The sequence below is a fragment of the Fulmarus glacialis genome, unplaced genomic scaffold (assembly GCF_000690835.1).
Source record: "Fulmarus glacialis isolate BGI_N327 unplaced genomic scaffold, ASM69083v1 scaffold6031, whole genome shotgun sequence".
NCBI lineage: Eukaryota > Metazoa > Chordata > Aves > Procellariiformes > Procellariidae > Fulmarus > Fulmarus glacialis.
In genome coordinates, this window is record NW_009192119.1 from 115,257 (window position 1) to 137,632 (window position 22,376).

Sequence of the window (22,376 nt, forward strand, 5' to 3'; positions counted from 1 at the left end):
GTTCATGGTCCATGAACGTCAGTGGTTCTTAAAGATACGTTTAAGTACATTACTCAATCAGTATGAATAGCAGTAAGGCTCTTCAGTATTCCAAATAAAAACTGTACTGAATAGTTGTGAAAGTTTAAATAATCCTTGAAGAATATATTTCCTGTCACAGTCTATACTTACCGTGTTTCTTAGTTTAACAGAACAAAGCTATGTAAGCGAGACGGGATGCAGAGTTCTCAGCTAACCGCTCCTGCTAAACTTCTGCAGAGAGCAGTTTTCAGTGTCGGTGTTACATGATGGGACGAAGAACCGCAGAGTGCTGCCTCGGAGAACAGGTACAGCACTCGCTCTCATGCTCCCCAAGCACACACCAGAGAAAGCTATGCGTTTGATAGTGAGCTCACCAAAGTATTGCTGGAAGGTGTGGGAAGAAACTGAATCCCTTCTGGAGAGGGCTTCTTCCTTCTCACAGGGAAGGATTCATCAAAACAGACATAACAGATGAGTCACAAAGCCAAGGATTTGCTAGAGCTTTCTAACAAAGCAGGCAAACTAATGTAGCTAACAGGGAGTAAAGACTGTGGCAATTCAGCCAGATATTGACCCTCAGATGTTCTGATGCATTTTAAAAGAAAATCTAGTAAAGTAACCTAATGCAGAAAGAGATTTTTTTTTTAGAACAGAACTATTAGTGGCCAATTTTGGTAACACTGGAATAAGCCATATAAGTACCAAATTTACTTTCTAATAAATATAGTTTCAACACGAGACATCTGGCAGACAAGAGTAGGTGATACAAATTTGACTGGGAGATAAACATGTAAAAACTTCATTATTTTAGATGCTATCAATAAAACTGAATCAACAGAAATTACACAGGACCCTGTGTGTGGTACTTTGACCGTCTGTGTCCCAAGGTAGATGTAAAAAATGGCTACATGCGCCTGCAGTTTCAGAACCATTATTTGAAACTGTTACCATTAAGCCTTGCCATAATGTTAGATTTAATTTTTACATCACTGTATTTTATTGTATACCATTTATGGGATGCATTTATAATCTCTATTACCATTGTGCAGCAACTGAGAAACAATGCTATATGGTGTGTTTTATGCACCTTCCTTTTCACTGGATTTGTGACAGTTTACTAAACTTCAGACCTTCATAAACTGGTGAAAGGCCTTTCGATCTAGCATGACCACACAATTAAGTCTGAATACTATCGTGACTCAACGCTATTCTTTAATCTAGCTGAGAGCTACAGTGCCGAGCTAAAGCTGTCGTTACTAATTCTGTAATAGACGTCAAGGGAAGAATAAACAGAAGAAAGCTTACTTCAAAGACCAGTGTCTCATTAGTCGGTCCTGCTGCATACAGACTCTCTGGATGGTTAAAAGAGCGTTGATAATCAAAAACTGTTCCAGCAAACGAGAACTTTCCTGGCCAGTCAATTGTCCAGTCTCCTGTTAGGTAATACTTTTTACTGAGGTTGCGCACTGCAAGGTAGCTGGTGGAGATTTGCATTTCATGGAGCTGTATACTGCGTGCTCCTGCTGGAATAGTGACCACGGCATAGTAGTCTGAAATAAAGAAGTAAGCAACATTTTTGCAGTTGTCATACAGATAGAGATGGCTTATCATTTTTGACTACTTTGAAATTTTTGCAATTTAAAAGATATTGAAGACAGCTGTTCTGATCCACCAAAGTTACTCCGTTTTCAGAAGGAGAAACTAGTTCTGTTTTTAACTCCCCTATGCAGCCTGTAATCAGAGCAACTCAGAGGTATTTCAACTCCTGGAATTTTTCTTTGTGATTAAGAAAGAACAAGCAAGAAACAGATGAATGGTCGTTTCACTGTTACCGTTTTATCATGTTTTCCCTCTAGTTCCCTACAGTAGTTGGAAGGTACTGCTTCCATCATGGACAAGGTTTTTGAGGTGAGATGCACTGGGATGCAGAGAGCTTTCACAAAGCTCTGTATACCACTGGGTCTCCCTGCTGTAACCCACTGCACTCTGAGCATGTAGAAATCTCACTCATTCTACAGTCAGATGAGACACCACTGACAACCTCCAACACGCACTGCACACAGCTAATTTAGCAGAGCATTCAGTTATTTTTCTAGCATTGTGTCTCTGTATTACTATATCCTAAACAATTTCCTGGCCTATATTACTGTAGTATTGACATGTCTTATGATCAACAGTAAATGGATCCTCAAAATACTCCCATGCATAAAGAAATATTATCTGCATTTTATGCCTGAGAAACTAAGGCATAGTGAGATTATTTCACAAGAAGCATGTGACAGCCCACTAAAGAAGAGTCCACCTCCCAGTGACTGGATCATCCACTGAATCAGCTGGATGGCTTCCAGTCAACTTAATTTGAAAATGGACATGGAAATACTGTCATGTTTGGCATTATGCTGTGTATCGCTTTTTGTATCTTCTACAGTCCCATTCCAGTCAGAGCTGTTGACAGCTATTTTTTCACTTGCCTGAATCCTAAAATCTCTTTTAAGAGGAAATTCACACGTAAAGGGAAAATGTGGCTTAAGAAACAAGAGGAATGCTTGCAAATTAACTAACCAAGACTTATGCTCATAGCTTTCTTGTTACCAAGAAACAGGAGAAATGTGAACTCTCCTCTCACTCTCCCAGTGATTTTCAGTTCACATCTGGACTTTTAGCCACTGCCCTAATGAGCAAGGAGTCATATATATTACATGGGGATACAGCAGAGCAATGAGTTGATCATCATGTGGAACAGCTTTCCTTACCATTAGCTTTGTGCTGGATCAAGTACTGGCCTTTAAAGAACTTGCACGTTGAATTATCTCCTTTACAAACTCCACAAGCATCCAATACAGCTTTGGAACCAAGTCCATGATCACACCCTACTTGCTGCAACCAAAAGGCACAAGTGAAGGACTTAGACACAAGGGAATTTGAAGAAACAGCTGCATTTTCCATAAAGGAGTCAATTGCCCACTTAAAAAAAAAAAAGACATTAGGATTGTAAGAAACTTAATTTTATCTTACCTCACATATTCCATCAATGCAAACATCGTATTTATTTGGAGAACACAGAGTTCCATCCTTCACTTTGCTGGACATTGCAAAGAAAAAGTCAAAGTCTTCAGCTGTGCAGTACAATTTACATCTATCTTCCTCTGGGCGGGGGCGGAGGGGAACACAACAAGACAAGAATATATTAGCAGACCTGTAGCACAGTTTAAAAAAAAGGAAAAAAAAAGCACCCTGCTATTGTTTCTTCCTGCATCCTAGATGACAAGCTACAAGGATTAATTGTGTGTGGTGACATATTAGGACCCCAAGATGGGCAGAAATATAGCCAAATACAGTAACTTATATTATGCTATTTTAAAAGAACATGTGGGTTTGACTGTCCACACATAGAATTAAGAATTCAAAACCAGTGTGAAAACATGCACACTGCATTAGCTCTGCTGATGTGGCCCTGATTTCAGTTCCACTGGTTCACAGTTTCAAATTTCATTTTTTATTAAGAGAAATGGGAGATTGCAATAATTTTATTTAATTTTTAGCTAAAATTTGAAAAAGATACACAATGGCACAAATGATCAGTTCAGCTGAAAGCAAGGACTAGGGCCAGATTTTCCCCTAACAAAAGCACTTTTCCTCTAAAAAATCCCAACCATTGTCAATCAAATTTCTTCTTACACATGTATGGTATGTTATGCTTCTAAAGGGCCAATTAATTCTGCATAGACAAAACCAGTCATGCAATTGTAAATATTGTCACAATTGTTGAAATACACAATTTTAATACAAATAGTAAGTGTGTAACAAATTTTTGAAGAACATGAAATTGGATTCAAAAAAGTATCCTTTTGTTCTTAAATAAGCAGCTGGATTTTCAATAGTACTTTCTACAGAGGCAAGGCATCTGTAGCAATTTTGAATACCAGATCCTGTTTTCAGGACTATAAATGTAGATCTTGGGGGAGATTTTGAAAAGCAGCTAGGAAAATAAGGACAGGCATTTTCAAGTTCAGAGTCACTTGGGGACGTCTTGCTTTTGAAAATTATGCCCTTTGTCCCTAACTTTAAGCTCCTATTTCTTTTACTAAACGCAGCCCCTACCTTTAAAGCCAATGTAGGCTACCTTAATTTCTGTTAAACAAGATGCATTATTCTCCCTATTATACAACATCCATTGTTACATGCTGTGAAACCGTATTTCGTCTTTCCTCTGTTCCCAATGGCTGTTAGGACATAGGTTTCTAAATACCCACAAAAATGTCTGCAAAGTCTTTTGAAGAAAATATAATCAGGCTATGAATGAAAGTTACATGTATATGTATGTATACATACATATATATAAAATTATACACTTACTATCATCAAAAGCAAATTTGTACAGATGCTAAACAAAGCAGGTACAATGTGACATAATCCAGCCACTTTTATTCAAGTAGTAGCAATTGCAGCTACAAACTGTGCTTCCAAACTGCAGAAAATATTTGTTCTATCTGATAAAAACGAATACTGATTCAAAATATTTGCAAAATTAAGATGTGTAAAGTAGAAATAAACTTTGCTTGTACAAAAGGCAAGAAATAGTTATTGAGACCTGAATTTTTATAAAGATCTCTTAGTAAAAGATGACGTTAAAAAAATTATGCCAGTACATTGTTTTTTTCCAATTCTCATGGGACCATACCAGCAGAAAAGTCAAAAGGTTGATTTATTGTTACATTTCGAAATCTGAGAACATTCCAAAGGAAGGAAGATTCTGGTAGTGTTACTGTGGGAGCTCACATTTCCCATGCTGAAAAATTCATGGAAATTGTTTTGGTTTTACACTAACAGATATGTAATATAAAATGAAAGAGAGGGGTAGCAACACCCAGGGAGTCATGCTAAGGACAAAGATTTAAATTCACAATCGAAATAAATTCTGCATGTTCATACAGGCAGTATCACACAGGAGGCCGGATTCAACTATGCTAGAAAGCAAACACATCTCCAATAAGCCAACTGAATTTCTATTTGCCTACATCAGGGTGATATTTGCCCAAAGAATATGGATGAGTTACAGCTCGCTTCCTGCAATTGCCTTTGTCCATCAGACCTGTGGCATAATTACCTTCCACTTTAGTATATGGCTTCCATTTGTAGTACCATCCCCGGAAAGGTTTGCTGTTGTATTCTGCACACTGCTGGGCACGGAAGTCCAAACTATTTGCTGGACATGGCTGGTTATTACAAAGTTGATAAATACGACTTGAACCTTGGCAGAATTTGCCACCATACTGTGGCCTAAAAAAAAGAAAAAAAAATTCTTTTGCAAAACCTACTTTTTGTGTGATTGGCACGTTACATGTGTATTAACAGAGAAAATGAGAGGACATAGTCTTAGGAGATGAGTATTTCTTATATGGGCCATTAATTTTCACTGTTCCTAAAACCAAGCAAAGCACTTGCCATAAATTATCTAGTTGGATCACTGCAAACTCAGCAAAGATGCAACCATCTAGAGGTGAGTCATGTTTTCACTAATTTAAATTTATAGGGCTATTTTGTATTGGCTGGTTTCAATCTTGTTATATAGGTATTTTTACTCTGCTGTAACCCAGGAATGAACATGTGCAAAGAATTACCTGTCACAATAAGAGTTAATAAAGGATAACATTAACACTGATCAAACATAAACAGAATGAGTAATTACATTTGGTTGGTCATTTGTTTTGTAAATAATTTTGGAAAAATGTGCTTTTAAACAGTCAAAGGAAACAAGAACTGTGCACAGTTGTCCTGCTTTAGGAAAATGTTGGAATTCATGGAGAACTTTAAACATGTCATATCCACTTCAGCAAACCTTACCTGGGCATTTCCCTTAATTTTGGCCAGAATGAAAAGAGCATATTCTATTACTTTGCTAATATCTTATCTTATCTTATCAGAATAACAGTTTTTAACTATTTGGTCTATGCACACAACTGTAAAACAATGTAAAATGTAAGACTTGCTCTTTTTAAAGTGACTGAGAGGTCTCACAAGCTGCTGAGAAATGTATTCACTCACTCTTGTATTCCTTATGGATCTACATAGGAATTCACTGATGTTATTTTTGCAGTTTCACAATGCTCGGATATACATCTGCAAGTAGAGAGCCAAATCTTCAAAACACCAAATTCTAAGAACTGTTTGTCTTATTATACAATTTCTTGTGTCAAGTGAAAAGAAATGTAACAGTGCTGCACTTGCATACATTTATATAATGATTTTTAAAAATCAGGGAACATACATACTTGGAAGACAAGCTATGATCTTTCAGTGGACAGCTTGCCCATGTTACACATTAAGGAAAAAAAATTAGAATAATATAAAAGATACCAAATAATAATAATAATAATATATTAACTAACAATAATAATCAATAATTAATAATAATAGTATAAAAGATACAGTTGCAACAAGTATAGTTCGTTTGTTTAAATCCCTAAACACTATGTTATAACTGTTCCCCATATCAAGTGTCCCATGCAACTTCTTTTGACATGCATCTGACTGGAGTAATATGGAGACAGTTTGGTGCAACATGGATGAGAAAATCCAGGTGCTTTTTCTGTTTGCTTTATTATAAATTTTAACCCTCATATGTCTAACCCTCTAACCAAGCTGGGGCGTGGGTTTTATGTTTTGAATCAGCTTTGAATGTACACAATATCTGGCTTTTCCAGAATTCTGGGCTACAAAAGAATCTTTCAAAGGAAGAGGTGGAAACCCACCTGCAACTCTATTTAAAACTAGGTTAAAGCACCAGCAAAATGTGTGGGGAAAAAAAAAAAAACAACTTCCAGTGACTTTTCTTGAGGTCACCTACTAGCTACTCTGACACTGGGTATAACAGCGAAGGTATTAAAACGAAGTCAAATTTTCTGTCCTAGTTTGTGGCAATTCAGTCTGTGAAGGGCAGGGAGGATATGTAACATCAGTGAAGTCAGAGAGTATTTATGTTGACTTTGTGCAATTGGTGAGAGCTTTGAGTTAAGGCAGCCAAACCGTTGGGTCCTTACTCAATTCTCTACAGACTTTCTTTACAGCTTCAGCACATGTATGATTGTTGACCTCCTTCAGCCCCAAAGAACAAATCTGCTTTAGCGTAAGGAAAAGAAGCAACCTCCTTCCAAGTAAATGCCACCAAACAAGCAATATAATAGCATTATTTATGGCTCGAACATGATTTCTAGCCACAGTCTTGCATTTGAGGATGGCATAAAATTCCACCAAACTAAGGGAGCACTGCAAGAGGCATTCTGTTTCCCAGCTCTGTTACAGCATTTTAGTATTACAGTACAGTCCCATTACTGAAACTGTTGGCCAGAGAATTATGGAAACTTCCACACCTTCATTTTTTACCAACAAGATGTCAGTAAGAGTTAAGTAATTCACAGGAAACTAGATGTAGATCTACAAAACCAAATTTCTGAGAAAAGACTATTATCTACACTGACAAAATCACACTTTTATTGGTGACGTTTATACCACCCATAGATTTTAGTTTGACTGCCTATAGAAGCTCTGTTAATATAACTGCGCTTACAACAGAACACTTTGCACAGAGGGTATTCCAATATTTCTATAGTGATACAGTGCTCCTAATACAGATATAGCCTAAACTTTTCATCCATTGGTGTACCTCCCCAGCGTTGGCATGTGTAGGTAAAGATACCCGCATGAATAGATGCTGTTAGAGCTGAGGCCTTGCTGACGATAAGCGGAAAAGGGAGAAATTTGGTGAGAAAGGCCAGCAAAAAACCAGTCTAGACTAAAGAATGATTTGTGAAAGGAGTATAAGCACAAAGATGTAAATATTCCACTTCATATAAGACTCAAATATTAAAATGCTGCAAGACTAGCTTAAATTAATTCTGCAGTACCCTTTTAAGAATAGACTTCATGAACAATGGAAGTAAAATGGATATTCACTGCAATGCAACACAGAGACTGAGAAATCCTGGAATTACTCTGATCAAGGAAAGTATTTTATGCATTACAAAGGGAATTAGACTCTGAAATTCTGGACTCCTATTTTTTCATGTTTTGTAATCATTTAAATTCAAGTGAGAACATTTCTGCTCGTATTATGACCATATTATGATAGTATCACAAAGCTAGACTATTCTGTTCTGCGTGAATTTGAAAGGTCTACAAGGTCTTTCACAGTTTCATTTTTAATTAGTATTTTAAATGGTATCATTACTTTGCATCAGTTTACATCTGCATTGTCTGTAATCACTGTTACAGATATTGTACACAAAAGATTAAAAAGACACGTTCAAGCAATTTTGATGTAGTCTTTTGATTGCATACATGCCTAGAACTCCATTCTTCTCTTACTGAACAATGCACTATTGTGAAGTGGGTAGGATGCAGTCCCACAGATATGATTTAGGTATTAATTTAAATCTCTCGGGCACTCTTCAGGTTCTTTCCCAGCTAAACTATTAAATTATGTAATCTATTTCTATCTTGGAAAAGTACCTCAATTGTAAAACGTTGTGATGTATGAAAACCAGATCCATGAAATTACACTGTGACAGTTTACAGAAACGTAATGATTTTAGCAAATCTGCATAGTTCTGTGTTCTACAGATGACCTCCATAGGTGTTTGTTAGTATGAATTTGTACATAACTCAGGTGGTAATTCAGAAGCCATACCCAGAGCCGTTTGGGTGTGGTCACAAGGTCTGTCTTAAAATTGTCAAGAGAAAGGGAATTGAACTAATTGAATATTATTTGCAAGAGGAGAATTTCACATACAAACATAGGTAATGAGATTTTCATAAGCAGCAGCCTGAATTTGTGTTCTTCACCTGTCTTTAAGCTCCTTTAAAATCACTGGAAACCTAGAAATCTGCCTCAATGGTCATAAGAAGTCAGTTGCTTTGAAAAACTGACTGCTTGTTTAAAAACCTCATTTTAGAGTCCAGTCAGTTCTTCAGTGATCCACACCTCTTGTCCTAATCTCTTACAGAAATACATTTTATTCTTTGTCATTCTCAAAATTTTGCTATCCAAAATCGTCTATCAAGCTTTTGAACAAAATAAACATTAGCTCCTACACAACTCTAGATTAGGAAAAGTGAAATAAATATATTACATATGAAATAATATACATATATGTACTGAAATATATAAACATCTGAAATATATTTCAGAAGTTCAAAAAGAAAGGAACCACTATTCTTTGTTTATGTGTAGTTATAGAGGTGAACAATGAACTGTGACTAGGCTATAAATCATTCCATGTGGTGTAACATTGAAAATGGATAATATCATTTTTCTAATGATTCCACATTTATTCAAAAGTGCTGTGATGGGAAATACAGCTACCTGGATATTCATACACAGCTGTGTGGATGGCTTATTTATAGTCCTGCCATTTCATCACTCTAACTCTGAGAGAGATTTATAGTATCTTCTCTTTGCTCTAAATGAATTATCAGTAATATAATAAAATTAAATTTAGTATAAACACAATCCAGTTCTGGTATCAAGTCTTCCTTGGTTACATCAGGTCTTGCATCAAGTCTTACTTTAATTAGAACAGACAGATCACTCTGAATGCAAGTTTGAAATACATAATGCTACAGTAACAGACACCCTTCATGTTAAAGAGCTTCTGTTTGAAGACCATTTGAAATCATTATAAATTACAATAATGCACCAAACTGAAACATTTCAACTACTGGACATTCTTCTGTCACACAAGGAGAGCAAGGGAAGGCTTATGAATAAATGCAAAGAACAATGTCATACATGCAAATTGAGCAGGCAAAACAGGGACCAAAGTAGGGAGACAAAAATATACGTATGATGTGTAACTGAGACCCTGTATTCTCTTGCTAAATAGTTTAATAAAGGAAACTATCCAAGTAATTTTATTTATCAAAATACACTGAGAAACAACAGAAAAGGTTGAGAAAATGCTCTGCTACAGATCTGCAAAAATTGGCTTGACTGAGTGAGGGTAATAAAGACTATTTTAACTAACTCACATTTTCCTATAACATAGTATATGAAGCGTGGATATTATTACTGCAGCACTGTGTAGTAGGTGTGAGGCTTCTTTACAGCCTCATATAAATTGTGTCATGTTTTCTCTGTTTTTTATTACTGCAGTTTAAATGCTGTTTTTATTGTGTGCAATGAAGAATACATGTATCTATGCCTGTTGAAGTTGTGTATGAAATAAAACAGTGAAATCCTTTTTTCTTGTAGGTTGAAGTGAATTGAGTACTTGGGAAAGATGCTGGTCAGATAACACTTTACCTCTACTTTGAAATAGTATTGTAAGGAATAGTAGTATTTACAGTGATAAGACATTCACTAGAGGAAAATACCAGAAATGTTTCATGAATTAGCATACAATTCTAGGGTTCAGCAACTTTATTCTGACCTGTGAAACATAAAAGAATGCAAAGAACACGACAGATGTACAAAGACATCTGTCTACAACCATTTTGATATTGACTTTAAACATTTTTGGTTTATTATCCTGGATAATATGATCTCATCAGAAGTCTTAATAGCTTTTAAGACCTTTCTCCCTTGCTCATAAATTATTAGGTGTGAATATGTCTGTGTGGCGTTTCATTACTCCTAGAGGTATTTGATAAACTGTAGCGTCACAAAATAAATTAAGAAAGTTGGGCTGTAGATGTTCTAGTACTTTAGCAGTCTTCAGACAGCCACTACTTTCTAGTATCAGGACATATTTCTATCTTTCAGCTACTGACTAGTCATACTGGACATGAAAGAAAGGTCTTAGAAACATTTTCACATGTACTATTTCCCCACAGAAATGGACTCTGTTTTGTTTTGTTTTGTTTTTTTCTTCTAAAAACTTAAGTAGTTAGTATAAAAATAATACCTTTTCATATCTATGTCTTACTTTGGATTATTGCAGTGTCTTTCTTGATATGTGACCCCACCTCCACAAGTGCGAGTACACTCTGACCACTCAGACCAGGCAGACCATTGGCCATTTACAGGCTTGGGTCCATGATCACCATATTTGACACACTGTCCTCTTCGACACCACTGCCAAAAGAATGCCAAAAAATAGTCCATCAGAGTTAGCGGTACCTAGTAGATGCAAAAAAGAAAAAATCCACATTTAAAAGCTCCAGTGCTTAACCCTAATAGACATGAGATCACCCACTGAACTCAATGAGATAGTTCACAGTAGGACAAGGACTCTGAAGTAGGACATTGATCCACACAATGGTATAGATAAGTAATGTCCTAAGATTTGTCCAAGTTCTGAGTTGAAGATCTCTGAGGTACAAATTTTCAAAACTATTCTCTTTGAGAGTATCTTTTTGGCTTACTCTTCCCCAAAAAATCCATGTTAATTTATGGTCCTGTTCCGTCAGAACCTCAAAACTTCCCATGTAATTTAAAAATAGCCTGCTAAAATTCTGCTAAAATTTCTCCCCTTTATCATTCAGTTATGAAACACTGCACAAAGAGAAAAAGCGAAATAGAACATTTGTCAGTAACTTGAAAATCAAACCAGTATCCTACTGGAAGAAACATTACAGCAAAAGAAAATATTTTGGGTAATATAGATGAGTGTAAATTAGAAGGTTCAACTAAACAAATATCCATGCTCTTTTAGCAGTGATCACTGATGATAATATGCATGATGGCCTTAGTCTGTACAGCAAATATTATGGCTTAAGGAATGTTTATATCAGAGTGGAATTTGAAGCCTTGATCTAACTTCTGTTATAATTAATGGATTTTCTTACTGATTTAGAGTTGCCAGTTCTATCTTATTGCATAGATGGGAGAGGCATCACTCCCTACCATCAGATAGGTGCCACTGTGAGGACCAGTCCTGACTATGTATCACAATGCAATCTTTTATAGAGCAATCCAGAAGTCCATGATAGCAAATCTGGAGGGATCTGGATAAAATGGGTTTTGACAGGAGCTGGCATTTGACCCAATACAGTCTAAAACCAAGTTGGAATGACATTGTCCTATTCATAAAACAACTTACCATACTTATACCACAAGCTGTTCCTTCTGCTGCTGGCATGAACTTTGTCTCACATCTATGACCCACTTTGTGACACCAGAGAGATTTGCATATATCCTGAAAAGAAAAAGAAAAAAGAAAAAAGTACTGCTCATTCTAGTACTCATAATTCCCATTATTTCCTGGTGTTTAGAAACAGTAAACAATACATGCCTCTGCTACCTTAAAAACCATATAAATAAAACCTTTTCTGAATTTAGAAAATCCAGGGTTTAAGATTCATAGCACAGCCATATCCTCTATATTGCCTTTTTGTTTATGCATCATTTCACTATGTATTTTTTAAAACTGTTTTAAGTGTGAGACTATAATAGAACAAAAACTGTGTTAAAAAGTTCAAGGCTAAAATTTCATGAAGTCTACAGTGACTGTAATACTGTGAAGAGACTACATTTTCTAAAACAGGAGATATCTGGAAACATAGTCTCTTCACAGTGCTACTCACTCTCTCTTCTTTGTTTATTAGCTGTAGATGAAACACAGCTGACATCACCTGATAAATGTGGTTAGTATAAAATAAATCAAAATACTCCAGGATAATCACAAGAGTAAAAGAAATGACAATACTTCTTTTCAGAATGAGCACTCCAGATTATTTAATAAAACGTCTTCTCTGAAGAGATCAGCAAGGAGTGTAGCAGTCACTAAAATAACAGGTTAATCTAAATTAATCCTTCATCACAAAGTCAAGAGTGTAAGTTACGTTTCTATTTTTCTAAAATAACCCTATAGATCTTTTCCAGACTTTGCTGTCAATGCATAAGAGTAAAACAAAACACAAGAAACTTAGTCCTTCTTACCCCACACCCCATGCAAGTTGTGATCAAAACTCTACTGCCTGCTGATTTCCCTTAGTAGGCAAGGCTCATGAGTCTTATGTATTCTGTACAACTGTACTCCTCATGACTCCTGGAAAGAACACATTTCCTTCTGAAACTCCCCTGGGATTGTGATATTCCTCAAAAGAGGCCAGTACCTTCCACGCAAATTGCCCAGCAAGATAAGGTAGAGAAATAGCCCAGGTCTCTGAAAAACACTGTATTACTTGTACTTACTTAGTGTTCTCTAACGTAATTTTAACTATTCAAAAGTGTATCAATAGGTACCTTTACAAAGCTGAGGTTGCACAGTTTTGCTTTCATTCCAAATTGCCATTTGCACTGGGTATCAGCATCATAGATCTGCCCTGGCAGTTTGTCAGGGTATTTATACTGTCCTGTTTGCTTAGGTTCATCAATCAGGCAGGCAGCTTGAGCTGTACTATAATGAGAATGTATATTAGTCATGACTATGATCTTTATATCAAAATATTTTAATTTGCTACAGACCAGCAAAAACACATAATATGGTATACAGTACCTTTAACTAGCTTTAGAGGTATGCACTGAAATGAGAATATCTGCTTGCAGCAGCCAAAAGATCACCACATCTTGTTGGTGGCCTGACCTGCAAAGTTTTAAGGAAGCAGGAATTCCCAGGCTTTGAGACTGTTGTGACAACAAGAAAGAATGTAAAATTCTTTTCCTCTCTTTATTCCTGTGTAACCAAGATCTAGTGTGCTTCCTTCCCTTACACGGATTCCCAAAATCAGGAATCAACAGAATCAACAGGCACACTGTCTCATTTCAGTGTTCGCTTTGTGTGGATTGACAAACAGAAGGCTGCTGCAGCGTGTGTGCTTTGGGTTGGCTGTGTCCAGCTTAAGACCAAAGGTACCCTACTTTTTTTCCTTTGTATATGCTTGAGAACCCATGTATACAGGTCACTCTATGCTGGATTTATCTTCCAAATGTAAGTCTCTTGGACCATATTGCATGTTGGAGGGCTTATGTGACTTTTTAGCTTGCAATGTGCTTGTGTAGTCACAATATGCTGCATCATTGCACCACAAAAAAATCACCAGAACTCTGTCACCTTTCCTGGCTGCTACTCTAAGATACTAACTTGGAATTCAAGGATCAGATCCACAGAACTATCTAGGTGTTTGATTCTCACTCTAAGGAATTAACATCTAAAATGCCTGTACTGGATCTGGGTCTTCGTGCCGCTTACACATTTTTCAGTAATCATGCATAGTCTACGCATGTACGACAAACAAAATAAAAGGAAAGTTGTACAGGAAAGGACTGCAATTCTGATGACATTAAACATAGACCAAAAAACAGTTCCTTTAAAAGCATCGCTGAGTAATGCCAACATGCTGGAGAAATGATTGGCATCTTTCTCTTTTTCCTTTTTTTCCCCCAGAAAAATGTAAGATGTCCTTACTCATGACATGAGCTAGATCAAGAGAGAAACTCCAGTGAGGAAGGCCACTAATGTTAATTTACATTTTGTAATTACTTTGGTACCACTGTGTCTGCCCTCTTTTGTGTTCACTTCTTACTAATTCTCTAATAAACCTAGCTGCTGACAGGAATGTCTGGAAAAGAATGATAAACCAGTCATTACTGCAGGACATTCACGGAGGGTGAAATTCATTCTTTTGAAACGAGGCAGGATAAAAACACTTATATGCCATACCACCTACACGCTTCATAAGTCCAAGTGTGTGGGCTCAAATAGTACATGGGTTTGAGCACATTTTAGAAGAGGTGAATTTCACACTTAAGTAATTTTTATGTCTGTTCAAGAGTTCAAGCCCAGTTACTAAAGATACATTCCCTGGCACCGGCCCAGATTTGTATCTGACTTACCTGAGAAATTTGTTGAGATACTGCCTGCTGCATACAGACCAGGAAAACACTCCATTGTTTCCTGTGAGTGTGGGAGACATAATATTACCCTCAGCTTTTCTACAAGGATTTCCTTCTCCATCATGAATCATACCAAAGCTGAAAAGAGAACCAGGCGTGAGAGTGAAAATCTAGATTAATCAGAAGCAAGAGACAATTTGGGGCAGAAGAAACACTTCCTGGGTAACAGTTCTATGCTTGAACTCCACAGGGAATGTGGAATTCATCCCTTTCATTCCAAAGGGATGAAAACATATGCACCATACAAATGACTATTAGTAGCTCCAATAGCATTCAAATATTATTGTCATCATACACTTGTCTGATGAAAAAAGATAGTCAAGTTTCAAGGAAGACCCATACTGCTGATGCACAGGAGCTCTGCAATGTGAGCTAATGACAAGACACTGGCACATAAGTACCAGAGTTGCAGATTGTGTCAGAAGCTTTACAGTTTAACCATTTCTCTTTCTTGAAGGAGAAACGTTTTGTGGTGAGATGGATGGAAGTAGGGGATTTTACGTTCAGTCACACTTGTATACTTGCCTATAAATCTATCAGCTTAAAACATGCATGCAATCTGAGCTGCTCTTTGCCTAGTGATAACACTTGTTAATATGAATGGCGTGGAGATCAGAATCCAGGGAAATACCAGTGTTACACAGCTGTAAGAATAAAACATAACTGTCCTCCTGACAGGAGGGAAGAACTACATAGCTGCATTCAATCTGTAGCAAAAGAAGTGGGATTGAATGAATAGAATACAAAGTATGAATACAAAAATATGTTTATTCCTCTAATTTTGGCCACTAACTTGCTATATTATCTCAGGCAAATCACTTTCTTTTCCTCGCCTTTGTTATACACTGTCACTTACTTTGCCTAGACTGTAACCTCTTTAGTGGGAATACTGCCTCTTATTGGGTGCTTTGCTCAGTCTGCAGCATCACGAGGCCCTGCTTTCACTAGGAGGGGTGTTAGGATAATATAAAGAATAATAAGCAATAATAAAAACCACGTTAAAAATGATAAATCATGTGGAGCTTATGGTTATAATAAAGCAAATTTTCAGGTTTTTTCCTTTCACTGTTTTATATTTACTCACTGTACAGGACATCTGTGAATTTCAATGTGTTTTGTACAGAAACTTCATAATCTGTTACTTCAACATTGCAGTACATTGGTGAATTTACGAATGTAATCTGTGCACGTGCAGGGAATATCTCATTTACTGGACTCGATCCTCTACTGTTATAAATCATTGCAGGCTCATCAGAGTTACTGCATGTGTTGCCACCAGCTGAGGCTCCAAACTTGCTAAAATATATGGCTCCTTCTATAAATGGACAAAAAAAGTCCCAACTGAGCTAGTATTTTAGAATCCTTTATAAAATACTAACTTTGTTCACATGTGCTGCAGCCAAAGAATCCACCATTTATATACCCACTGACACAATGGGCTCTGAACTCCCGAACGAATTGTTAAGCTTTCAGGTAAAAACACAAACTACTTAAAGAAAACCATAAAAATGTATAACAACTGAAGCTGCTCAGTGGATCACAGAGTGTGATCTATACAGTATACAATATTCTCCTACTATGAAATCCTTAGGTTAATATATTCACAGTGGACCTCAGCACCTCCATAGCTGTCACAGGTTTTTTTTCTTCCGGGAACCTCTGTATCACAGAGACCGAATTCTGTTGTCTTACGTCACATACTAGGTAGTCTCAGGAACATGAACATGAACAAATGATAATAAAGACATTCTGTATCTGGGGCAGATTTCTTCCAGAAGATAAGATGCATTTTATTAGACAGGAGTATGGAACTGTACCAAAGAAAGGCTGAATAATATGAGAATCAAAGGCAGTGGTGAAAAAGAAAAAAAAAACCTTAAAAAATTTCCAAGCATAATCTCTCAAAGCAAATAAGAAAATAAACAAGAAGGAATATTAAGAGACTAAAGGGGATAATTCTTGAAAAATAAGCTGTGGGCCCGATTCTCTGAGATCAGTGAAATTGCATTAGTGTGATAGGGGGATCAAACAATATATATTTTACATATTTGGTCCCACTGAAAGCGTTGGCACAATTCCCACGGCTTCACTGGTAGCTGGATTATTCTTTAATTCCTTGTTTCCCTTCAGATGTACAGAAACCTGTGAAAGGGTCACTCATGTAGACATTAGGTCATAGTATATACTGTAGAGCATATTTGTACAATGAAAACTAAATAGTCCTGATTCAGTCATGCAGAATCGGAAGGATTCATGCCTTGACCAAACAGCAGAATACAGTACCACTGCTTTTCAAAGATATTCTCTGCAGTAATGTTGCTGCACAAAATAAAGATCCTATGCCCATGTTTTATCTGACCCTTGATTTCAGGTTTGTACCACATAGAGAAACTATGCTTCTATACTGCTAGCGGTTAGAGAGATTCCAGCTTGAGCTATGTTAAAACTGAAAATCAAAACCATGCAAAAAATTGTGAAAAAGTAATTCAAAATTATTTGGGAAAAAAACAGGAGAGCAAAACCTAATCATCTTCTTTAGACCTAATTCAACAATTCAGAGAATAGCTGATGCTCTGTGAAAGATTATTATTGATTTTGTTTGAAAGACAGCAGGTTCTTAGGAAAATTACATTCTTATTACCATAGAAATCAAATGGAAATCCAATGGATACAGATACAGAAAGGCAGAAACGACCACAAAGGTTGTTTTTAGCCAAATCATGCATGAAAATAGGTAGAGAGAACAAAGAAGGACAAGTTGAATGGAATGAATGGCTCCCAGATCCTATGAAACACTGGGTCTTCTAGGAAAGGGACCTCTGAGAGACTCAGAGAGATCACTTCTCCATACTGTAAGCTGCAGTGTCCTTTCTCTTTTTGGAGCAACCACAGTGATACTAGAAGCAATTTGTCTACCAGAACATGATAGCAGTGTGGGAAGCTTGTAGATTGTTGTTGTCAGCTTTTACTGTTTGTTCTGGTTATCATCTGGAATATATAAAATGTCAAAAAATAAAAATAAAAGGAAAGCACCCTGGGCAGCTGATTCACCATTTCATGCTAAAGGACACACCTCTGAGTGAAGAGTATTGACTCTGTTTGGTTTAAAATTGCCTATAGCTTCCCATCAAATTAGAAACAGTTGTGAGATACCTGTATCATAATAAGGTCCTTCCACCTATGGCAGAAAATTGATCAAAATTCCACAGTGGTTATTTTTATGATTGTTGAAGAGATGATACTTAATAAGGCCAATGCATTAACTGGATGCTCTCTATATTCTAATCATTACGTAGCTCTCTATAAATTATCCATATTTAACTGATTTATATTAACTGGTGCTATGTTTCCATTCACCTACATATTTATTTATAGAAGGAACGTGTAAGACTCATGTAACTTACTTGTGTCCAGATTCATGAGCAATTGTAAAAGCCAGTCCAAGGCCTGTATCTTCATTAATGGTGCAACTACGGTATTTGCTGCACATGCCACTGATAGGTGCAAATCCTGAAGGAAGGAAGCAGTAGAATAGCTTGTTCCTCTACAGAATTCCAAATACATATATCACCTGCACTGGTCCTAACAAGCCAGTCTATTGTGATGCATGAACATGGTTGTCTACTTCATCAGGTTTATCATGAAAGAATTACAGCACTCTTTTATTTGGCATTAAGGGACTCCTGTATAAGAAGTATAATTCAAACCTAACCTCCCAAAATACACTTTACTTGTAAAGATTATTCTTTCCCTGCCTTATGCCTTTACTGTTCCCAAATTAGGGAGGAAACCCATTCAAAAAGCCAAGTGGTCACAAAAAGAAAAAAGTATCAGAGTGGCTCAGAAATACTCTCAGAATCAAAAATATTCCTTTGAAGAGGTGACAATTCAAAAGGATGTCTTCAGATAGCTTATTTTGCCACTTTTTCTGGGGCAATGATACCAGTAATACTCTTTTTCTTCTAGGTACCTCAAAGACAAATATGTAAAAATAATATTGTTCTTTCCTCTTCAAGAAGGCTAACATTATGTGCAAAAATGGACTTTTTTATTTTAAAACATTTCAGTCTCTATCAATCAAGATGCTGCTGTTGACACCCACAAGTTTCTCAGAATGTGTTTTCATATCATACCTAAAGTATCACAGGGCTCATTTTTCCAAGAACAGATATCAAAACCCGTAAGCAAGATGGCATGGTCATGGCGCTTTCCATTCTTCCCAACCAGAGCAGATTGCCATTGACAAAAGCTGTTCAGTGACTGGTCCGCATGGTGGTTAATCAGTAATCCACCCTGTAGGTATTTCACAGACACAGAAATAAGGTGCTTCCATTAGTACTTGAGAAAGGACTGAAAGAATAAGAGTTGGTTAGGGAAAAAGGAATTACTTTTTCGTATTTGTGCTACATAAACTTATGTATTCCCAAGTTAACTGTCTTGATGACTGATTCAGCTGATGAGTGAATCTATTATAACTGTAAAATAAAACTGCATCTCTCCCCAGACACATAGATATTTTCAAAGTCAGTGGTTGGAATTACAGTGTACAAGTATATTTGATTCCTGATAAAGCTGAACACTAAACCATTTTCAACCTTGTGATTAAAATGTTTGGAGATTTCTGTGGAGGAAAAGTATTACCCAAGTAGATCAACCCATCACAAATTTCTTTGCATCAAAAGAGATTTTGTCTTCTTTTGTCTCAGCACCCTTGACAAAGAATTGGCTCCACTTCCACCTTTGTTACATGCTATCTTCAATTTGGGACTTTTGACTCCTTCCCCCTTCTGACCATCATATCCTGGAAAGCCCAGTTGAAAATCTTTTTATTTATTTAAATACTTCTTAAGTAGATTTCTCATTCCAGCCATTACTCTTCAAGAAAACGCTGGAAATTTTAAGTTTTATCTTACTGGAAGCATTTCAATGTTTCTAAAGAACATTTATAAGAAATGAAGATTTTAGGATCAAAAACTGAGAAGCAGTGAAATGCAGAAAGTGTGATTTTTGGAGGTTTTTGTGATTTTAATCTTCTTCTCATGCTTTATGTCTTAAGAAGAAACCTCTAATGAAAGTTCATGTACATAACATGGGAACACCCAATGCTCCCTGTGAACAGTAGCAAATGTAGTATACCACACAAAAATTCTGACACAACTTACAGGCTCTTGTTCCAAAAGAAGAAGGCTCACAACAATGATGTTTATATCACTTCCAATTGTTCCATCTTTAAACAGACTAGAGACCTGGAACAATTATTGAAGAGGAAATATCATCTACATGGTTTGTTTTTTTTTTAATAGACTAAACATATGTATTGAGTTATTGCATTGGGCTTCAATTTTCAATACAAATTAATGGAGTTATTAAACCTTGTAGGATTAATCCAAAAGAGGTTAACCCAGAAGAATTATGCTCCAAACCACTACATTTATTCAAAAAACTTGAAAAACTCCGATTGATTTCAATGGGCTTTGTTCTGTCCTTGGCCTCCTGGATCAAGTGTAATCAAGTTCAAAGTTCAAGTTTTGTAGTACAAAACTGAAGAGCAAAGCCACAAAGGAAAACATATTTCTAGTTAAAATTATATTATTTTTCTCAAAATAAATTTGTGCTTTCTCAAATAAATTTTTGTTTCAAGGAGCAACATCAGCAAAACAGACTAAGGTTCATGATAGGAAAAGAAATGAAAGTTTCAATTTCAGAGTACCTACCTTTTTTATACCCTATAAGAAGTATTTTAAAATTTAACATTTTAAATACTTTCCAATTTTTTTAATTGAAAGATCCTACTCTGACATAACAATATTCCACAGGAAAAACATACTTCAGTTACACCACATCTTACCATATTCATAACTGTTAAGATGTACGTTGTTACATTTTCCTTGCCATGTTTCTCCAACATTTTTTTATCTGCCACAACAAGGGTTTCAACATTTAGACTTCCATTTTTCTGAATTTTAGCAGATGATCTTTTGAACCTTGCAGAAGTCCCATATTCATCCGAGCGAATGTATGTCTCTTCTGTGGGTGGCTTAGGTGCATCTAAAAGGAAATAAAACTCAGTTTTGGAAAGGGTTCAGATCACCCACGAACAGTTTCATCAGAAAATTAAGTATCACAGGTTTAGAGGCTTAGATTATTTTTACAGCATGTGATTTAATACTTATGGCTAAGTTCTTGTATATTTATTAAAAAAGACCTGATTCATTCCTGTGGGAAGGATGGCTACAGGGAGAGAAGGAAATGGGAGAACCACATTCGTATGCCATAAGCAGTTTAAAATAAGGAATTAATCTAATAAAATGGTAGCATCTGTGGCAAAAAATACACACAGAATTTTTAACAGAATATCTACATTTTTCCTTCCTTCTGATAACTTCCTGAGGTGTTTGGCATGTGCTACTTACATAGCAGTTGGTAAAAAACTCCTTTCCACAACAGATGTCCACCGTCAGTACAGAAAGCAGACACACACCACAAGTAAGATTCCTGCCAGCCTGCTATTGTGATTGACATTAGCCTTCTATGCGAATTTGCCACTGAGATTATTCATGATGGGAACCTATTTATTTAGTACAGGGAAATGTCAGGCAACAGCAAGGAGGGCTTGACAACAGGATACATGCATCCAGCCCACACACCCCAATGCTAGGGTGCACTTTTTCTCTCTGTGCTTGTGTAGCATGGTCAATTGCATGGTTACAGAATGGTCTCTACTCCACCTCTTCAGAGAGCCAGAAAATGGGAAAAGAAAGCTGGGAAAAGAAAGCTATATCCTACATCCTATAACGCTCCTGTTATTCATAGCTTCTTTTGCATAAACCTACATTGCCTTTGCATCAAGAATTAACTCGAAGGCCACTTTAACATACTATTTGGATAACAATAGGATTTTTTTGACACAGGATGTAACATGACACAAGTGAGGGAGCCTCAGGTAATAAAAAAAAATCCTGCCTGTGCCTCATCAGAAAGTTATTCCAACGACAGAGCTAAAACAGACACTACTTCCTTCCACGCCAAACTGGGAAATCAAGAATACCATAGAATGCACAACAGTGGTCTGCTTTCAAGAACTAAGTCACTCTAAACTATATTTAACATTGCAAGTGACTGTGCTAGTAAGATTTTAAAATGTATCACTCATTATAAACAACTGTCCTTTACAAGCTCAAAGAACTTTTCTCTTCTGGACGCACATCAAAACATGAAGACATGCCTCACCCAAGAGTGAAGCGTTCAGTTCAAGGCACGTCAGTTTCCATGTACTATTTTGAAGGCAATACAACTTCAAGGCATTTGCCTCATAAATCCATGAGCAGTGGAATTTTGCTCTTGAATTAACTTCACTACTACTAATAAAACCTAAGCAGCAGCAATGTTTCAAGCATGATTTACTAACCTCAGTCCAGTCAATTCTCACAATCTAAAAACATTTAGATTGTGAAGAAGAGTTTGAAAGATGATTAACCGGCTTCTCTAGTGCTTACAAATTGCCAGCATATGAAATTTTAGA

General features: G+C 36.5%; 1 protein-coding gene across 1 annotated transcript in view; it reads right to left on the reverse strand.

Moving 5' to 3' along the window:
• The window catches only part of ADAMTS18 (ADAM metallopeptidase with thrombospondin type 1 motif, 18), a 78,140-nt gene that overhangs the window by 24,723 nt on the left and 31,041 nt on the right, over positions 1-22,376 (reverse strand). The window contains exons 4-15 of the mRNA XM_009586938.1: positions 20,703-20,902; positions 20,017-20,100; positions 18,988-19,147; positions 18,259-18,364; positions 14,795-14,932; positions 13,205-13,358; positions 12,060-12,155; positions 10,944-11,092; positions 5,129-5,301; positions 3,037-3,167; positions 2,775-2,898; positions 1,327-1,571 (exon numbers count right to left, since the gene is read on the reverse strand). Of these exons, the coding sequence (XP_009585233.1) occupies positions 1,327-1,571; positions 2,775-2,898; positions 3,037-3,167; positions 5,129-5,301; positions 10,944-11,092; positions 12,060-12,155; positions 13,205-13,358; positions 14,795-14,932; positions 18,259-18,364; positions 18,988-19,147; positions 20,017-20,100; positions 20,703-20,902 (1,760 nt within the window). The remainder of the gene's footprint in view (positions 1-1,326; positions 1,572-2,774; positions 2,899-3,036; positions 3,168-5,128; positions 5,302-10,943; positions 11,093-12,059; positions 12,156-13,204; positions 13,359-14,794; positions 14,933-18,258; positions 18,365-18,987; positions 19,148-20,016; positions 20,101-20,702; positions 20,903-22,376) is intronic.